This window comes from Rhinopithecus roxellana, chromosome 14 (assembly GCF_007565055.1).
Source record: "Rhinopithecus roxellana isolate Shanxi Qingling chromosome 14, ASM756505v1, whole genome shotgun sequence".
Taxonomy (NCBI): domain Eukaryota; kingdom Metazoa; phylum Chordata; class Mammalia; order Primates; family Cercopithecidae; genus Rhinopithecus; species Rhinopithecus roxellana.
Genome location: NC_044562.1, coordinates 11,925,004 through 11,943,958, shown reverse-complemented (window position 1 = coordinate 11,943,958; position 18,955 = coordinate 11,925,004). Strand labels below are relative to the sequence as shown.

The 18,955-nt window shown below is 39.4% G+C and overlaps 1 protein-coding gene across 15 annotated transcripts in view; it reads left to right on the top strand.

Annotated features, from left to right (window-relative positions):
* Positions 1-18,955, top strand: part of CLASP1 (cytoplasmic linker associated protein 1) — a 310,377-nt gene that overhangs the window by 252,791 nt on the left and 38,631 nt on the right. For all 15 annotated transcript variants that reach the window (XM_030916265.1, XM_010367499.2, XM_030916256.1 and 12 more), the window contains 3 exons: positions 8,195-8,338; positions 8,876-8,982; positions 18,454-18,604. In XM_030916265.1, the coding sequence (XP_030772125.1) occupies positions 8,195-8,338; positions 8,876-8,982; positions 18,454-18,604 (402 nt within the window). The remainder of the gene's footprint in view (positions 1-8,194; positions 8,339-8,875; positions 8,983-18,453; positions 18,605-18,955) is intronic.

Genomic DNA, 18,955 nt, shown 5'->3' with positions numbered 1-18,955 from the left:
TTAGTGGTTAGGGCCCTGTTACCCTGGGCAACTTCCTTCAAACTGATGGAATACCGGCCTGGTTTTCTGTATATTGCCACTCAGTGCACTCTGTATTAATCATAGAAATCTTCCTAGAGAAGATAAGATTCATCCTCAGATGTGGAATATGGATGCAGTTTGCATAAGTGATGAGTTTAGGGGAAGGACAATAGTCATGTTTAAGAAATGAGATTTGTCTGGGAACAGTGAAATAGACTGATACGTCTGAAGCAGAGGGTTTGGGAAGTTGAGCAGTAAAGAGACTGTTTTGCTCACCCTGCATGCTCAGTGCCTGGCATATACCTGGAGTAACATAGTAGGCATTAATAGATTTTGAATGAATTAACGAATGATAAACACCCATATGGAAATGATTTCATTTCAAATGATATTTTGAAGCTATTTTTAAAACTGTAGTTTTGAAAGTTCCCTTCTTTTGACTTCTTTATTTGTTTTCTGTTGTATAACAAATTACCACATACTTCCCTTGAAACAATACAGATTATCTCACAGTAATAAATCAGGTATCTGGCATGTGTTCTCTGGGTCCTCTGGTTGGTGTCTCAGAGGCTGAAACAAGATGTCATCTGGATCTGCAGTCTCATCTGAGGCTGAGGTCTTCTTCCAGCTCATTGGTTCTTGGCAGATTTCAGTCTCTCACAGGTGTAGAACTCAGCCGCCTGCTTTCTTGCTGACTGTCAACCAGGGAGCCATTCTCAGATAGTAGAGGCTGCCAGGAAGTTTGCTTATTCAAAGCTTTCGGGAGAATACATGAAGAAATAATATCTAAGAAACTCCCCAAATTCGACAAAAAACATTATACATCTAAGTAGCCCAACAAACTAAAAAAATTTGGGTTTTTTGTTTGTTTGTTTGTTTTGAGACGGAGTCTCGCTCTGTCACCCAGGCTGGAGTGCAGTGTTGCAATCTTGACTCACTGCAACCTCCGCCTCCCGGGTTCAAGCAATTCTCCTGCCTCAGCTTCTTGAGTAGCTGAGATTATAGGCGCACACCACCACACCCAGCTAATTTTTGTATTTTTAGTAGAGACGGGGTTTCACCATGTTGTTCAGGCTGGTCTTGAACTCCTGACCTCATGATCGCCCGCCTTGGCCTCCCAAAGTGCTGGGATTATAGGCGTGAGCCACCGCGCCCAGCCAAGATCTTTTAATAAAAGGATTCACACCTAGACACATAACATCTAATTGCTGAAAACTAAAGAGAGAATCCTGAAAGCAGCAAGAGGGGAGAAACTCATCCCATGCACAAGATCCTCAATAAGATTAACAGCTCATTTCTCTTCAGAAACCACGGAGGACAGAAGGCAATGGATGACATTGAAGGTGCTGAAAGAAAAAAAGCAGTCAGCCAAGAATTCACTGTTTGGCAAAACTCTAATTCCAAAATGAAGGAGAAATTAAAACAAAGCCAGCCATAGAATCTCTCTCATTTTGAATCTCCCTGATGCCTTTTTTTTTTTTTTTTTTTTTTTGAGACGGAGTCTTGCTCTGTCGCCCAGGCTGGAGTGCAGTGGCCGGATCTCAGCTCACTCCAACCTCTGCCTCCCGGGTTTACACCATTCTCCTGCCTCAGCCTCCCGAGTAACTGGGACTACAGGCGCCCGCCACCTTGCCTGGCTGGGTTTTTTTGTGTTTTTTTAGTATAGACGGGGTTTCACCATGTTAGCCAGGATGGTCTCAATCTCCTGACCTCGTGATCCACCTGTCTCAGCCTCCCAAAGTGCTGGGATTACAGGCGTAATCCACCCGTGCCCGGCCTCCCAGATGCCTTTTAAGAGCTTGCCTGATTAGGTCAGGCCCACCCAGGATAATCTCCCTTTGGATTAACTCAAAGTCAACTAATTAAGGGCCTTAATTACATTTTTCGAAAATCCCTTCTGCCATGTAACACAGTCATGGGAGTGATATCCATTATATTCACAAGTCCCGCGCACTCTAAGGGTGGGAGGGATTATATAGGGTGTAATACGTTATGGGGTATCTTGGGGGCCGTCTTAGTGTCTTGACTACCAGGACTTTGGTGTCTCTTTTAGGGGATTGGCAAAAGGCTTCCTTAGTTATTCCATAATTCCTTGGCTCTTATTTTAGAAGGGAGCTTTTTTACCTATCTGTGCAAATTATGATGTGGTTCAACTTACTTAGCAGATGCGTTTCTGTGTTCTGTCACCTAGATATTTTTTTTTTTAATCATCTAAGATATCCGTGGCTCTAAACTATTTGGCTTTCAGTAACATTCCGCACTAACTAGTAAAGCATTACTTTTGATTCAAATAGTTGTATCATAGGACAGTATTAAAATAGATGTCCTCAAACTCTACATTAAGGTGCTGCAGATTAATCCTTTTTGGAGGTAGATTCACTTTTATTTAAATTCCCTCTTTTGATGTACCATCCATTGAACATTTATAAATATAGTTGCTTTTGTCAGTGATGCAGCTGCCTTACCCAGGTATATGAGATGTTCTTGAGGCACTGTCAAAATGAAGGTAGTGCCTAAATAAATTAAAATACTTAGAATTGTGATATAGCATATATCACTGCTCTAATATCTAAAATTGATAAGATTTAAAATTATTTTAAAGCTGTATAAAAATAAAACTAGTACCATTCTTACCTAGATCATTTAACACACTAAACGTAAAATACATGTCTGTATGAATAAACTTTGTTCTGCCTCATCCTTCATTTCCAGAGTTTTTTAAAGGTTATATTAGGGGTTATGGAAATCTTGGTGATTTAAAAGCATTTTGTGATCTTAAACCGAGTTCTTCTGTTAATGTCCTGCTTTAATTTTTTTAGGGTGGGTGTTCTAAATACAGAAGAGCCCTTCAGTCTGAAATTTATACGATACATTCTCAGACTCATCTCTGGAGAATATTTTATGTAAACAGAGTACCTGGGGACTTTTCAGACAACATAATTCATTCTCTAAGTCCATACAGCCGTATTTATGAAAGCACTTTTGAAACATTTTAAATGGATACAACCTGGTATAACTCAGATTCATTGATTTTAGCATTTTTAATATTTTGTTTTCCTTCTTAGCTCAGTATATTGGGGTGTTTCACATTGTGGAGGGAGGGGTGCTTAAATTGTTAAGGTGTTTTTAAAATCAAAACACGAACGAATCACCAGTGAGGTGTGCTTACCACACTGAGACTGGTTTGGACAAGATGAAAAAAGCCCAACCCAGTCTGTAACTGGCCTACTGTATTCCAAAAGTAAACTTTTCCATTTTCTCAGTGTGGGAGCCCTGACTAGTTTAGTTGTGTGATGAAACTATGCAGACGTACACTAGACCTTTCTTAATGCACTGTATTGACATAAGATAATAGTATATATTACTGATAGAAAGAAGGTGGGTTCTGGAGTTTGACCTCCATTTGACTTCTGCCTCTGCCACTCACTGGGGTCAGAACAAGTAATTTAATCCCTGAGTTGTTGTTTATTATCTGTAAAATGGGAATAATAATACTTGCCTCAAACTGGGCTTGGTGGCGCATGCTTATTATAGTTTTGGCTTCTTGGGAGGCTGAGGTGGGAGGATTGCTTGCACCCACAGAGAGAGACCCATCTCTGAAATACATAAGTAACACTTACCTCAGGCGTTACTAAACGGATTAAATTTCATAAAATATATTAAAACCTAGATATTTTATTTGCAGTTGCAGCTCTGCTATTATTATTTGAGGATTGTTTTGGTTTTGCTGCTGTTGTTATTTATGGAATAAACTGAGTACCAGAATTTTTTCCAAGATTTAGGAAGCCATGTGATCAATCAGAGGGAATGTGGTAATGGCAGTAGAATTTTAATTGTATGTTTACATTTTGGCATTTAGAATGCCTGTATGTTAGCTTATCACATGTGAGTCTCTTTGTCAAATGAAGCAACAGATTTAGCCCCCAAACCTTGTTTTGAGAAGTGTGGGCAATGAAGGCGTGGCAAAGAAACCTAGAAGTATAAAGATGCTGTTGGCTAGAGCAGGGAGAAGTATTAATGCATAAATTGCATTGAAAAGGTGAGATTTCTAATTGACTTTTAAAAAATACATGATTATAAAGGCAGCATGCCTCTAGTCTGAAAGCTAAGGGTTTTACTATCAAATAACTGAATTTCAGCTTAACTGTGACTGTGAGTCTCTTTCAAGTCTTTGTTGTTGTTGTTGTTGAGACAGTCTCGCTCTGTCACTCGGGCTAGAGTGCAGTGGCACGATCTCGGCTCACTGCAACCTCCGCCTCCCAGGTTCCAGCGATTCTCCTGCCTCAGCCTCCTGGGTAGCTGGGATTACAGGCACGTGCCACCACACCCAGCTAATTTTTGTATTTTTAGTGGAGACGGGAGTTTCATTTGTTGGCCAGACTGGTCTCAAACTCCTGACCTCAGTTGATCTGCCCACCTTGGCCTCCCAAAGTGCTGAGATTACAGGTGTGAGCCACCATGCCGGACTCTTTCAAGTCTTATTTGAACATCTTCCATTTCATCACCTGAAGCAAGAATACTACTTTTTAGATTATTAAGTAAAAGACCTAGTGATACTACTGAGGGTTAACACTGGCAGCTACTGTTATTATTCTGATTCTTCCTAACTTTCAATCATGTGTGTCTCGCTGATTTTATCTAAGAAGCCAAATGCTTTTGTAGCTAACAGATTGCCATGTTTAGGCACTTTCTGCTTCTCTCTGATTCAATCCTCCCGCCTTTCCTGTTTGCCAGTCCTCGCTTCAGCGTAGTCGAGTAGGTGAGGATTTCCCCACTAGGTCAGCTTCAACCTGCTCTGGGCCTGGAGAAGGAAACTTGGAAGAAAATTGTAAACAGGTAGATTGAAAACTGTGTACTAATTTCAAACAGCACACTTCACGGTTTGCATTTTAGATTATTAATACCAGTTGCCCTTGTGAAGGCACTGGGAAGCTTTTGATAAATCTAAAATTAATATAATACTATATGAGCATGTGTATGTGTGCCTGTGTCAACCTTTGTGTTATGGTGTGTTTTATGATTAACTACCTTCTCAGTGATATAGCCATGTTTGTGTCGACTGCCACCATATTTTAATAGAATAGTAAAAAGGAGAGAGAGTAGGCTGGAGCAGTGGCACACGCCTGTAGTCCCAGCTACTTGGGAGGCTGAGGCAGGAGGATTGCAGGAGTTCGGGTCTGCAGTGCACAGTGATTATGCCTGTGAATAGTCACTGTACTCCAGCCTGGGCAATATAGTGAGACCCCCATCTCTTGAAAAAAAAGAAAAAAGAGATACTAAATGAGAAATGACTGAAGGTTTTGAAATAGTTTCTCTTTGGTGACTTTATGAAGCAATTTTTATTGAGAGTCTGAAGGGAGCAGTGAGTTGTTTAATAAATTGGAAAACTCTGCTTTTCCTCTCAAATTTTGTTTTCCCAAATTAATAACAACACTGAAGTGTTTGGCAAAGCTTTATTTTGATCTGATCTGCTAGGAAGAATTCCGTTCTGCTATAAGGTGTGCAACATTCAAGACAGTTGATGTCCCTAGGAGTTCTCTTCATATGGTAGCAGTGAGATGTGAAGAACCTTTTACAAACCTCACCTCTCAAATTCCTCTATGAGGGTGTGCGTGAGAATCATTTCATTTTAAGTTGCCATGTGATCCTTAAAATAAATTGCCCTAGGGTTGCCCATTAGAAAAAGTCAGCAGCACTCTGAGTTTTTCATCTGGCTGCCTAATGGTCTTGCCTCTTTCAAAGACAACAGTTCAGATATGCAGACAAGAACAGTGGCGTACTCCGCTTTTTGAGTCACTAGTGAACATGAGCTATGCCCCAGGCTTTTTAAATGCATCTCTCCAGCCCAGTTCCATATCTGGAATTACTTGTTTAATGAGATCATATTGATGGTAATGATAAATATAACCCAGTTTTCTTCCTTGCTTGGATTCCATATTTTAACTTCTCACTAATTCAGAGGGTCGGAGATAGAATATTTGAAAATACTAACAGTCTAATTCCTTGCAAAACTCTGATATAAAATCTTTTAAAAATTGGGTACTCAGGCCGGACACTATGATGTATGCCTATAATCCCAGCTACTCCAGAGACTGAGGCAGTAGGACTGCTTGAGGCACAGGAGTTCGAGGCTGCAGTGCACTGTGATTGGACCTGTAAATTGCCACTGCACTCCCGCCTGGGCAATGAGACCCCTGCCTCTTTTCTTAGAAAAAAACTGTATATTTAAATGATACTTTCTACCAGTTTCTAGAACTTGGATCTTATTTTTAAAAGATTTTACTTTGGAAATACTTTAAGCTACTAAGTTTATAATTTGCATCATGAAAAGCCTCAAGTTAGCTTGAGACATTAGATAACATTCTGGGAAGAAATCTTGTCTCTTAAATAAAGGCAGTGGCACATTTGACATAAAAAGCATACTATTCAAGAAGGTAATTATATGTTTTATAACCTTCAGATGCCATTTTCAATCAACAGAATTTAAGTGCCAATATTTTTTAATGAAATTGATGACATTGATGTGTTTTTCCTGCTACAATTTCAGCCTGCTCCTTGCTTTCCTCCTTGTAGTGCATTATTTTTCTGCATACATTGTTTTTTTTCTAACACCTAATACAATGTTTTTTAAAAATATACAGGTTATTTTGCATGAGTTTTGGAAATTGTTCTATTATACAAATGCGCATATCAAATTAACAGTACATTAAATTGTTGGTGAAGTAGATTCCTTCAGATAATTTGTTTAAAATGTTTCCAAAATGAAATGTAGAAAAGCATATTTTAGTAAAATCAATAATAATGTTTTTTGCCCATGTCATAAGAATATTTTGGCCACTTATGATTTAATTTGGGTGGAGAAGGTATTAATGACTGTATTTGAAATTAAAGGGGGAAAAAGTAATGTACTTTTGCCCAGTGCTTTGATGAATGATTTCAAAATGTTAAAGTAATTTTTGATTATATTTTTAAATTCATAATTCTTATTTTTGGTTAAATACCTTTGGGTTTTTGGATTTATTTTCCTTCTCCATGCACAAAATAGTAATTTTGTCCTAACTGGACCTATAATTAATTGTAGCATTGTAAAAGCCTTGAACTATTTTGTGATTTTTATTTCCAAAAGAATCTCTCTGCAAGCACATTTTTTGTGTAATATTCTATGTCATGGAAAAAAATTCTGAATAATTACTGCAATCTTAAAACTTACAGTCTTTGGAAAGACTTTATGTTTGTAAAATCTTTATGATTAAAAAACGAAAAAGAAGTGATTATAATCACAGACAGTTTTTTGTTTCTTTTTCTTTCTCTTGACTCTTAGAAATTAATGAGAAATGCCAATTAGTATTTACTAAATTTTTTTTTGGCTTGGCTTTTGTAAATGAAAACTATTATAATTAATTCCTCAGGCATTGTGCTTTAAGCTCAGATTGCCTGCTACTAAATCCATAGAAAGCACATGACTTACTAGAAGCCCGAGTCTCACTGACTACTCTTACTTCTTTGCCTACCTCGCTACCACAGTCATTACAAGCAGGCTTGCAGTGTGTTGACTCAATTAATAAGCAAAAGTAGAACATTTTCCAAAAGGCAGAAGAGCATGTTTTTAATGTAGACTCCTTCAAAGTCCAGTTTGCTTCTCAGAAGTCTCTCTCCTTGGTTTATAGGTGTAAAAGTAGAAGTTTTTCTGGGGTATTTATACTCGTTTTCTTGTGTTTCTTAGTCAAGAGGAGTGTGGCTTCTCAAGATAACCTAATGCAGCTTGTTTAAAAATATGTGCTCTCCAAGGTGCACTGAGATCCCTGTTCAGTTATGAATTATTAAAGTGGGATCAATCTTAAACTTTTTAAAATTTTTAATTGTTTCATTTACCTATTTACCAGCTTCCTTCCTAGTACCAGATAACAAAAGAAAAGTTCTAGGAGTTTATTATTAGTGTGCTGTGGAATTCCAAGGCCAGGACGTTAAAATGAAGCCAGAGTTTATTTTCCAGATTGAAGTCAGACTAATGATTGATATTATTTTCTTCAGATGCTTCTTTGTTTTTGATGCCTAGAATGCCCTCTTATTAGTGATTTTACTTATAAAATATTTTTTAAAAACAACTTTAATCAACATTTTGATGAAGGACCTATTGTACGTTACATAAATTAATCATGGTTCCTTTTTCTAGGCAGCACAAATTGTGCTAATCTCTCTGTTTGAATTGAATACTCCTGAATTTACCATGTTACTTGGTGCCTTGCCAAAAACATTCCAGGATGGTGCCACCAAACTCCTGCACAACCACCTCAAGAATTCCAGTAACACCAGTGTGGTGAGTGCTTTGGTCACAGCTGGTGCCTGTGTGATGTCCATGACCTCTGCGGAGCCCTTACCTAGAACCTACTCTGATAGAATACCCCGTTTCCTTGTCCTCTTTCAGGAAATGCCGAGCATCCTGAGGACGGGGCCATCCTGAGTGAGCCCCGTGAATGAATGAATATGATATTTAAGGATGGCGTTTTTTCTTAGGTCATTCAGTCAGCTACATTTTCACTAGGCTATGCAATTAGTCATTCATCCACTGAGTTGGTCTTTTTTTTCAACACTGGAAAGATGTAGATGCTCAATTTTGTCTGTCATTCTAGCACACCCAACATCAATCATTGGACTCCAGGAGTGCCTGAATGATGATTATTCATTTTTGGTTTATGTGCACTTAAAATTGGCCTTATGATTCTGAGGGTGGGGGGAACCATCCTGGGCAGATTCTACCCATTTATTTACATGTGGATTAAAAGACTAAGGAGAGAATAGAATAATATTCTATGTACAGCACTGGAATAATGATGCCTATTCTGCTTCACCCCAGGGCTCTCCAAGCAATACGATTGGCCGGACGCCCTCCCGACACACCAGCAGCAGGACCAGCCCCCTAACCTCACCCACCAACTGTTCCCATGGGGGTCTGTCTCCAAGGTAAGGTCACTTCTTTACTTTCCACAGAATTAAAGAAACTAAAGCACCTTAATTGCTGTGCAGCCTATTTCTAGATTTTTAGACTAAGCTAAATAACAAAAAGAATATTGAGTATCAAGAACCATGGGTTCTAGTCCTCACTCAAATTGTAACTGTATAATCTTCTGCAAAGGGGTTAACTTCTATGGTAAGATGAGTGGTGTGTACTGAATGTTCTCTGGTTCTAGTAGCTCTAAACACTCACCGGTACCTAATAGACCTACAACTGAAAGTTTGCATTTGGTACTGTTTTGCATAGAATCCATGTAGAAGCTCATTACCTGTTCTGCAAGTGGTAGAACCTGAAGGTATTTAGTCATCCAAGCCAACTTGTTATAGTCAGTTACACCAAGTCTGGGGTAGTTTTTTAACCCAAGTAGTCATTCTAAACATAGTTGCTATCGTGTTTGAAGCAGAATGCTGCTCTGAAGGACTGTGATTTAGAATCTGAGAACTAAAATTCGGTCCACATTTCATACTCTTATTGGGACCATGCAAATATTGGTCCTATAGAAGCTGAGGCAGTGACTTAAAAAGAGAACCTGCTTTGTCTTGGGATCTTTAGTAATACTTCACCATCTGACCAGAACCTTTAGAAGTCTGCATGGTGGCTTTAGTGACCCCCTCACATGGGCTGGGAGTTACCCATGGCTCCACTCAAAGTAGTTGCCCTACAGGCCAGGATTTTGATGAAAGAGCCAGTGTCTGGACCAGCAAGGGGCACACATGCTGTGTCTTACAGGATTAACTCTTTGGGATCACTAACAATACAAACCAGTAAGCTTTTGTCCTGAAGGCTGCTGACACCGAGATCTTAAAATGAAATGACAATACCACAAGTGTGCTATTTTCCCTTTAATGGGACCTTGTTACTAGGAAGATATCAAAACATAATTGCTTTTACATTTAGTTTTTTAAATGATCAAGAATCTCCCACACTTCTTCCTTATCACTGAAGGTTTCCAGCTCCTCATATCCTTTAAATACTTTGCAACATAAGAAATGTGTATTTTCCTCTTGGTGAAACCAAGTATTTTCTGTAGCTGTCTTATCTTGCTGTTTAGATTGCCCTTATGTTTACTCCCCCAAATGTCCCTCTGCACTATATTTAGGTAGACGGCAATGTGACATTATGTCTCCAGATTTGGTCTGTGTTGTCATGGCTTCAACAGGCTGTTACAATTAAGCAATTGAGACCAGAGACTAATGAAAATATGCTTGGCTTTCCCCAGGTGTGACTGAGGTTCAGCCAATTTTTTTTTTTTCTTAATACTACCATGTATATCTAAAGAATATGGTGGTACAGTGGTGACAGTAAAATCATGAAATTATTTTTCCTAGTGGAGAAAATTATATGCAAAACTTGAATTTTCTGTAAATTGTTGCCTCTGTCTAGAAGAGACAGTTATGCAACATTAATTGGGAAATCTTTTCTTCCATAACATACAGTTCATACATCTTTTAGTTATTGCATTCTTAGAGTGGCACATTCTTTAGATAGTAAGTCAAAAGGTGTAACTCAAATTAAGCATTTTATTATTATTTGTGCTACTAATCTAAGTAAAAACTTGTTAATGCTGTTAGTATCATTCATCAGAGCTTGAAACTGGCTAAGTCAATCTCCATGGGTACTCAAGTCATTAAAAATTTTGTTTTTCGAGGTCATTATCCCTTCTTAATTGGCCTCATCTTATTTTTTATTTATAGTTACAGATCAGTGGAAGAAACGAGGAGATTTATTTTCAATATTCGGTAGTTCATGTGTGGTCTAAATATTTTCTTGTTATCAGATTCTTCTTTAGGGAGTTATTTATGTAGTTTCTTTCTTGGAAAAATCTATTTTTTTAAACTTGCCATCATTCAGTGCATAGACAGCCAGGTGGCCTCAGCCAACTTGAGCTCACGGAAGAAATGATTTTTCTTGCAACTAAAACTGTCCAGCAGTGGGAAAAACTGCCTCATGTTATCATGTCACTAGAAATATTCAAATAGGCTGCATATTTTCTAAAGGAAAATGATAAAATAAATGGATTATTGCACTAAATAGAATTGAGTAGGCTACCTCATTTACGGAGACTATAAAAAGGTAGACAGATATGTTGTATATAATCTCAGCTATTTTTACCTGAGCATTGCTCTTAAATTGTTGATTTTCTGCAACCTGCCATTCCTTTGAGTTATCTTGACCAAACAGTGTTAGCTTTTTATTCTGTAGGGGAAAAGCTATTACCAATTATTTGTTTTCAGTCAAATTTATTTATGTATTTATTTATTCGGAGACTGAGTCTCACTCTGTCACCCAGGCTGGAGTGCAGTGGCATGATCTCTGCTCACTGCAACCTCTGCCTTCTGGATTCAAGCGATTCTCATGTCTCAGCCTCCTGAGTAGCTGGGACTACAGGCATACACCACCACGGCAGGCTAATTTTTGTATTTTTAGTAGAGACGGAGTCTCGAACTCCTGACCCCAGGTTATCCACCCACCTCTGCTTCCCAACATGCTGGAATTACAGGCATGTGCCACCACACCTGGCCTGTTTTAAGCCTAATTTTAACTGTCAAAATGAACTTTTTTTTTTTTTTTAAGTCCAAAATTTCTATACTTGGATCATGATGATAGTAAGAAACTATTCTAAAATGATAAGTCTGATAATTGTTTAAACATATCACTAGCGGCTGGACATGGTGACTGATGCCTGTAATCCCAGCACTTTGGGAGGCCAGTGTGGGAGGATTGCTTCAGCCCAGGAGTTTGAAACTAGCCTGGGCAACATAGTGAGATCCTGTCTCTACAAAGAATAAAAAATCAGCCGGACATGGTGCCACACACCTGGGAGGCTGAGGTGGGAGGATTGCTTGAGCCCAGGACATGGAGGCTTCAGTGAGCTGCACTCTAGCCTGGACAACAGAATGAGACCCTGTCATATTTATTTATTTATATATATACATATATATAAAATATATATGTATATATCTCTCACCAATGAGGAAGTCATTTTTTTTTTATCAACCCAGTAGTAGTAGAGATGCTGTAGATAATAGGTTAAACTTTTGTAAAACATTCTGTTAGACATCATTTCTGTGTGAAAGAGTAAATTACCTATTACCAACTAATACACAAATACTACTTGGTATTTGGAGAAGAGATCTATGTGCTATAAATATGTGAAGTACATATTTATATTTTACCCAATGTGATTTTATGGTAAATGAAAAACTGAGTTGCAAGGGGCTTCAGAAATCATCTGAAGTCCATTTCCTTTAAGAGAAAAAAGTATATGGTGGTCGTTGCTCTGGTCTGCCATATGTTCTTGGCAAACATGTCATAGAGCAGGATGACTCTGTGTAAATAGCGTATGTGTCCCTAGCAATAGGAAGTCATTTTTAGTGGTCCTCTTGTGAGAGGATCCAGAGTATGGATAGAATCAAAGTGGGCTTAACAGGGAGACCGCACCCCACACTCGGAGGTGGGTGTGTCTGCCCCTCCTTCCCCAAGCAGAGGCCCAGCCAGAGGTGTCACCTGCATCCCTCCTGTGCCCTCACCTCCAACCCAGTGTGTGTGTCTGACCCAGTGTGTGCCTCACATAGAGGCCAGTGTGTCTTTAGGCCTCTGTATGGCAGTGACTTCGCATCTCAATGACTTATTTTCCTTATAAAGCAGAGCCATACCTGTGCTCAGGAAAGACTAGCATGCAGAGGCTCCCGCTGTGATGATGCCAGTGAATGCCAGTGGCAGGCAGGGCTGTTCCGTAGGTGCCCTGGCGCTGATGCCATGGACTCCACCCTGGCCTTCCCCCACATCGCCAGCCAGCCCAGCTCCCCACTTTCCCAGGCTTTCCCTCAATCCTTTTGAATTGCAGCAGTTGTTAGAACTCTCCTTCAGGGCCTCTGCAAGCCCGGGCACCCAGTGACATTTGCGAAGGGAAGATGAATACTTGTGTTCCCAGAAGAATTTCAGTTCTCATATTAGGTGATATGAGCAGAGAGATCTGGTTTTTATGACCTGGTACTCTGAGCTGGCCAGCTGAGACTTAACACACTAGCCCTTACAGTGGTGCTACTCTTGTTTCAGAAGGAAACAGCTTGTGCTGTCTCTGAACACCATCCAACTGGACCACAGCCCCAGAGAATGCACTGCTCCACATTGGAGTTCTGGTCAGAGTAGCACAGTCTCTGAGTCCTCCTTCTGGAGTCCCTCTGGTCCCATTTGAATTGAGGCCCCGTGATTTTTATTTGGTTCTTTCTAAAATAACTGATGAGTTAACTGAAAGTGAACATCCATATTTTCTTGTGTATTGTGTTATGTCCTTCCCAGTGCATGCAGATACACACACCCCCTCATACTCCCACATACACACAGTCTCTCACAATAGACACTCTTGGAATCTCATGTGATTTTAAGTAGTAAACACATTCCATGGTTGGGAGGGGAAAGAATAAACCAGTCTCATCAAGGACCAAATTGTAAAACAAAATTTGTTCTTTTCTCTGTATGATGAAGTGCTAATTTTGCTCTGACTAACTTTAATAGAACTTTGTCAAGGAAAGAAGAGACTAAGACACTTAGTGTGTAGTGCTTTCCTCCTCCCCTCCCCTTTGCTTTTTGTATTTCTCTCTGATTTTCCTCTTCTGATCACTGCAGTCGGTTATGGGGTTGGAGTGCCGACGGGTTAGCGAAGCACCCACCTCCCTTTTCTCAGCCTAACTCCATCCCCACCGCTCCCTCCCACAAGGCTCTCAGGCGCTCTTACTCTCCCAGGTAACAAGCTACCTGTCAAACTTGTCTGAGGTGTCACAATATTATTGCGTTTCCAAGGTCGTCTCAGGTCTTTGGGAAAGCCTCTAAGCTACCTCCAGTGTGGTCCCTTTCTTGGTGTCACATAGCAGGAGTAGAGCCTTGGTGAGAAGTGTGAGCAGGTGTGTGATCTTTGCCAAATCTCACAAGTATGGTTCCTGCTGTGTCACAGGGACAGATGACCCTTTATAACCTGATGAGATTAATCACCGCCCACTATTGTGGGCCTTTCTGTACAGTGCAGTGCTCAGCCCCCAGAAAGAGCTCAGGAAATGCTGTGAGGTCAGCGTGGGCAATAGTGGGAGCAGTTTCCTTAGCGTGTGTCTAAAGTGCAGAAGGCATTCCCCTGAGAAGCCAGGAGACCTACTCTTTCCCAAACCACACCTCTCACTCTCAGCCATGCTATTGACTATAGCTGATTTCTTTCCTAACATACTGTCATATAAGGGTAGTCTGAGCACACACATCCAGAAAGGAATCCCCACGAGGCGGGATAACTGTTATAGCTCACTAAGGATGCCCTGCCTCTAAGAAGGAGAACTGTCAGTCACCCCCTGCACCCCCACAGTTGATGCCGAGTGCAGCATCATGGACACTGGTTATGCAACAATTATTTATGAGTCTGGAAGACAGGGTGGGCTTCCCTCAGATGCTGACAGATGGTAAATCTGTGGTACAAAGGAGGGTCCACATAGTACTGCAGATGTCTATTTCAGGGTCTCTTGGGGATGCTTTTTATAAGGTCCGAAGATCAGAGAATCTCTTCCCTAGAAACCTGTTAGAGCACCGGGCAGTCCAGCTGTCATTGTGCTTTGTGAGATGAGTTTCTACCCTCTATGATAGAGGGTGTGATAGGAAAAGGGTTAAAAAAAACAAAAAACAAACAAAAAAAAGGTCTGTTACTTTTGAAATGCTTCATAGATAGCTTTTGCACAGATTTGTATTCTGACTTTCGTGGAATACAAATAATCCACATAGTGAAGCCAAAAACAGTAAATGAAACATGTTAACAGCACCTTCCTTTTGAAGCTCTTACACCTCTAAAAGTCATTTCTAAAGTATACAGAGAACCCTGCGATGAATGTTTCTAGATACACAAGGTTAGGGCAAGCAGACGAGGAGACGGCTACTGTCTTTAATGTTAACAAAGCAGGTCACTCCTTTTTCTTTTTTTTATGGTTAGCTGTGCCTCCAAGTGTAAGATCAGTTTGTTGACTATCTCCCAGTATGTTGACCCGTATGCCCTCATGGGCACTCAGCTTCACTGCCAGCCACACATCAGGATTATCCCTCCAGAGCACATCCCATTCCTAGGATCATCTTTCACATATGTACACGATAATACATGTTGACCTAACTCATTAAGAGAGAATGCTTACTAAATACTTACAACTTCTTTTGCCCATTGGAGGCAGGGATAGTTGACTAGAGACTTTTACATTTAGAAAACCTATCAGTTACATAAAACTAAGAGGGAATCTGTATGCCTGTTTCTTTGCTCTGTGCCAAAATCCTATTGATTCCGTAACAAAGAATGACTATGCTTAATCTATACATTGTACCCTTTTCCTACAAAACGACAAAGAAGGCAGACTTCTCTCTCTTGGAGATCTGCCCTCCTCCCTCCCCACGACATGAATCCTTCAGCGGGCAAGCCCAGGGCCGCATTCAGCTTCCATGTTGGGTGGCATGGCCTGACGTAAGCCTAACCTTAGGTCAGTGACTACTGACTGATTAAGGAATTCTCCCTAATTTAAAAAACCCTAAGAGAGCCCTTCTGGAGTTTAACCAGAGTATTTACAGGTGATCAGGGCCTGACCTCTAACCCAAGGATTATGTCCTGGGGTTGTCTCAGGCTGAAACAAGACAGGCTGTGGGGCAGATGGCAGCCTGAGGTTTCCCCAGGTCTCTTCTCAGTCCACTTCTGAGGCCGTACTGCGGCTCCCTCATATACCGCTTGTGAGGACATAATATCTACCCTCCTTGATAATGGCTTTCATGGGAAATTCCTTTTTCCTTTAAGTGAGAACTTAACAGATACTGATTTGGAAAACTACAAATCAAGCCAAAGCATAAAAATAGCAAAGAAAGTAGCATGGTCCATTTCCTCCTAGAGGTAAGCAGTTATGCCTCTCACCTGCAGCTCACTGTTTTAGCTTCATACCAAGGAGATACTTCAAACCTCAGGCTAGTGCGTCTAAAAGAAGACACCTTCAATTGTTCTTGGTTCTGCAAATGGTGCTCCTAAATTGGGAGTTTGAGTTGGTTTATTAATTCAAAGTGAGAAGGAGGAAATTACCTGGCAGAATCCTTTATTTTCTTATTCTAAAAAGAGGCTATTGTAATAGTGAAGTGATGTGATCTGAAATGAAATATTTTTAGGAAAGTTCAGGTTAAGAATAATGAGATGAATTATCTGAAAGCTGACATTATCTGAAGCGACATATGGGAAATAATATTGTGACATCCCTTAAAAAACTTGAACGTTCCGCCAGACTTCCTCTTGTCCATCCCATCGTTCTTTCAGTTTTTTGGATTTTTTTCTTTTGCATGGGCTATGCTGTTATTTTTGGTTGTTGTGATTAAAAGTATTTTAAGGCATTTTTTTTTTTACGTCTTGTATATATATTTTTTGTTTGAGTCATAATACTCAGTCTTTATATATAAAAAATAGTGTACTGGCCAGATGTATAAATGCCTTGTCTGTACATGAGCTAGTATTGTGGTGTCCTCAGAAGGAGGAGGGGAGCCTCTGGCCCCTCGGTCGTGCCTTCCTCACATCTAAGGAGTGTTGCCTCTTTGACAGACAGCCTTGTGAACATAGAAGAGGTTGAGATCTTAAATTCTGTTCAGATTTTTTATTCTACCTCCTATCAGTTGAGACACGGAATTTCAACAGCATACCTGTTCAAGGTTCACATTTCTTTTTGTTTGATGCTCAAGTCAATCTTCGAGTTGAAATTTTGTTGTTGTTGTTGTTGTTGTTTGTTTGTTTTGTGAACACTCCAAATACAATTGGGTTATGTATTTTCTGTCATTCATCAGGAAAAGTGGGTTTTATGTGGGCCATATTTGCAATTCTAGACAAATAGCTCCCATCTTTGAGATTGTGGTCAGCTCTTGGGCTCTAGAACTTACCAGCACCAGCCCTAGAAAACACTTGGATCATTGCAACATCAAGCCATTAGAGATCTGGCCACTCCAAGTGAGAGCTCTCCAAATCTTACCTTGCTCATCTGCCCAAACTTTTTTTTTTTTTTTTTTTTTAAAGGCAGAGTATTTAAGGAAGAGTACTTAGTAAATATTCATCATTTTTACATTACAGGAAACTCACTTTGGGAATGTATAGGATTGGTCGTGTAGGAAGGATACTTAGTTTCTTCAGTTACTACTCTCTTGAGGAACAGGAAGATTGCTTTTCTTTAGTCCTTAAACAATGTTGCATGCTTACTTATATACTTTTCTTTAGTCCTTAAACAATGTTGCATGCTTACTTATATACAGCCAAGAATTCTTCGCATGTGTGTCCCTAGCAATCCTCAGTATAGCTCAGGACTATTTTAAAAATTAAATTAGATGAATTCATCTGATCTTTTCTTGAAACAAGTGACATTTAAACTAAGATTTTTTTTTTTAACTTGCCCTTGATTGACTGTTGCTTCATGTTTTGCTTGCTTTATGCTGATATATCCATCCCATGCTTTTAAAACTTTTATATTCTCAGGATGGTTTTTGTTCTCAGGATTCTCCCTGTTTCAGTGCACTTTCCAGACATCTGCAAGGCACTTGTTGACAAACTACAGTGCACCAAAAAGGATTGTTTGGCTTTTTTGCTTCATTTCATGTTTTGCTGTGCCCAGTGTCTATAAAGACAGCAGTCAATAACACTTTTCCATGAACAACAAATATTTCTTGCTTTTGTGAGGATTCTTAGATGTCCATCCAGGAATGTGACTTTTTATAAAATCTGCTTTGATTGTAAAACTCCAAATAGAAGCATGTAGAAGAGTCAGGCTCCTGGGTGAGATGATGTGTGCGTTAGACTTTCTGGGCCCGTTTGTAGGGTGGATCTGACTTTGAGTCTAGGATTGTTCTGTTTTTTGTTTGTTTGTTTGTTTTTGTTTTTTTAATAGGGTTTTATTTGTTTTCTGGATTGGATGCCTGGGAGTATAACCTTGTCTTGTGAGGTTATTTACTTTGCTCCTTTGAAATTTGCTTGTAGTACTAGCTTTATTTCCAACTGCCCATTCCTCTTAAGTTTGTACATTTGAGACCAGTAACAACCAAACTCCTTTTTTCCATCTTCAAAATAAGAAAGTTATTTTTCCACTTTCATTATCTCGTGCCTTCAGTCACCAGTGTCACTCTTTGAGTTCCTACATTCTCATGGTTACTGTTGTTTCCTACTGGTTTTTATTGAGTGCTGATGTAATGTGTTTGGCAGTTTTAACAAGGAAGATGTGTAATTGTCCAGTGGTGGTCCTCTAACAAAAGATGCCTCCTTTTCATTCCAAATCACCCGATAAACAAAACTATAAATATGTCTTATTCTTTAAATTATGGGAAGTAACTTATGCCTACATCTCAGTTCTATGTATATGCCTCAATTTAAGAAATAAAATATTTTTTATCTTCAGCATGCTGGACTATGATACCGAGAACCTGAACTCTGAAGAAATCTATAGTTCTCTACGTGGAGTTACAGAAGCCATTGAAAAGTTTAGTTTTCGAAGCCAAGAAGATCTGAATGAGCCCATTAAACGAGATGGCAAAAAGGAATGTGATATTGTAAGTATCCCTAGGCTAAAAGAGAACTCTGTATCAGTTCAATGACAGGTAATGAGACTTCTGAACACTAAACCTCATGATTACTGAGCTTCATCATTATTTTTTTCCTATAGTTAAAATAATGTTTTCCTTTTAGTTTTAGTTGGCATATAATAATTGTACACATTTATGAGCTACAAAGTGATATTTTGATACATGTGTAGAATGTATAATAATCAAGGTAATTAGTACATCCATCACCTCATTTATCATTTCTTTATGTGGGGAACATTGAAAAATTCTCTCTTCTAGTGTTTTGGAAGTACACAATAAACTGTTGTTAACTGTATTTACCCTACAGTACTATACAGC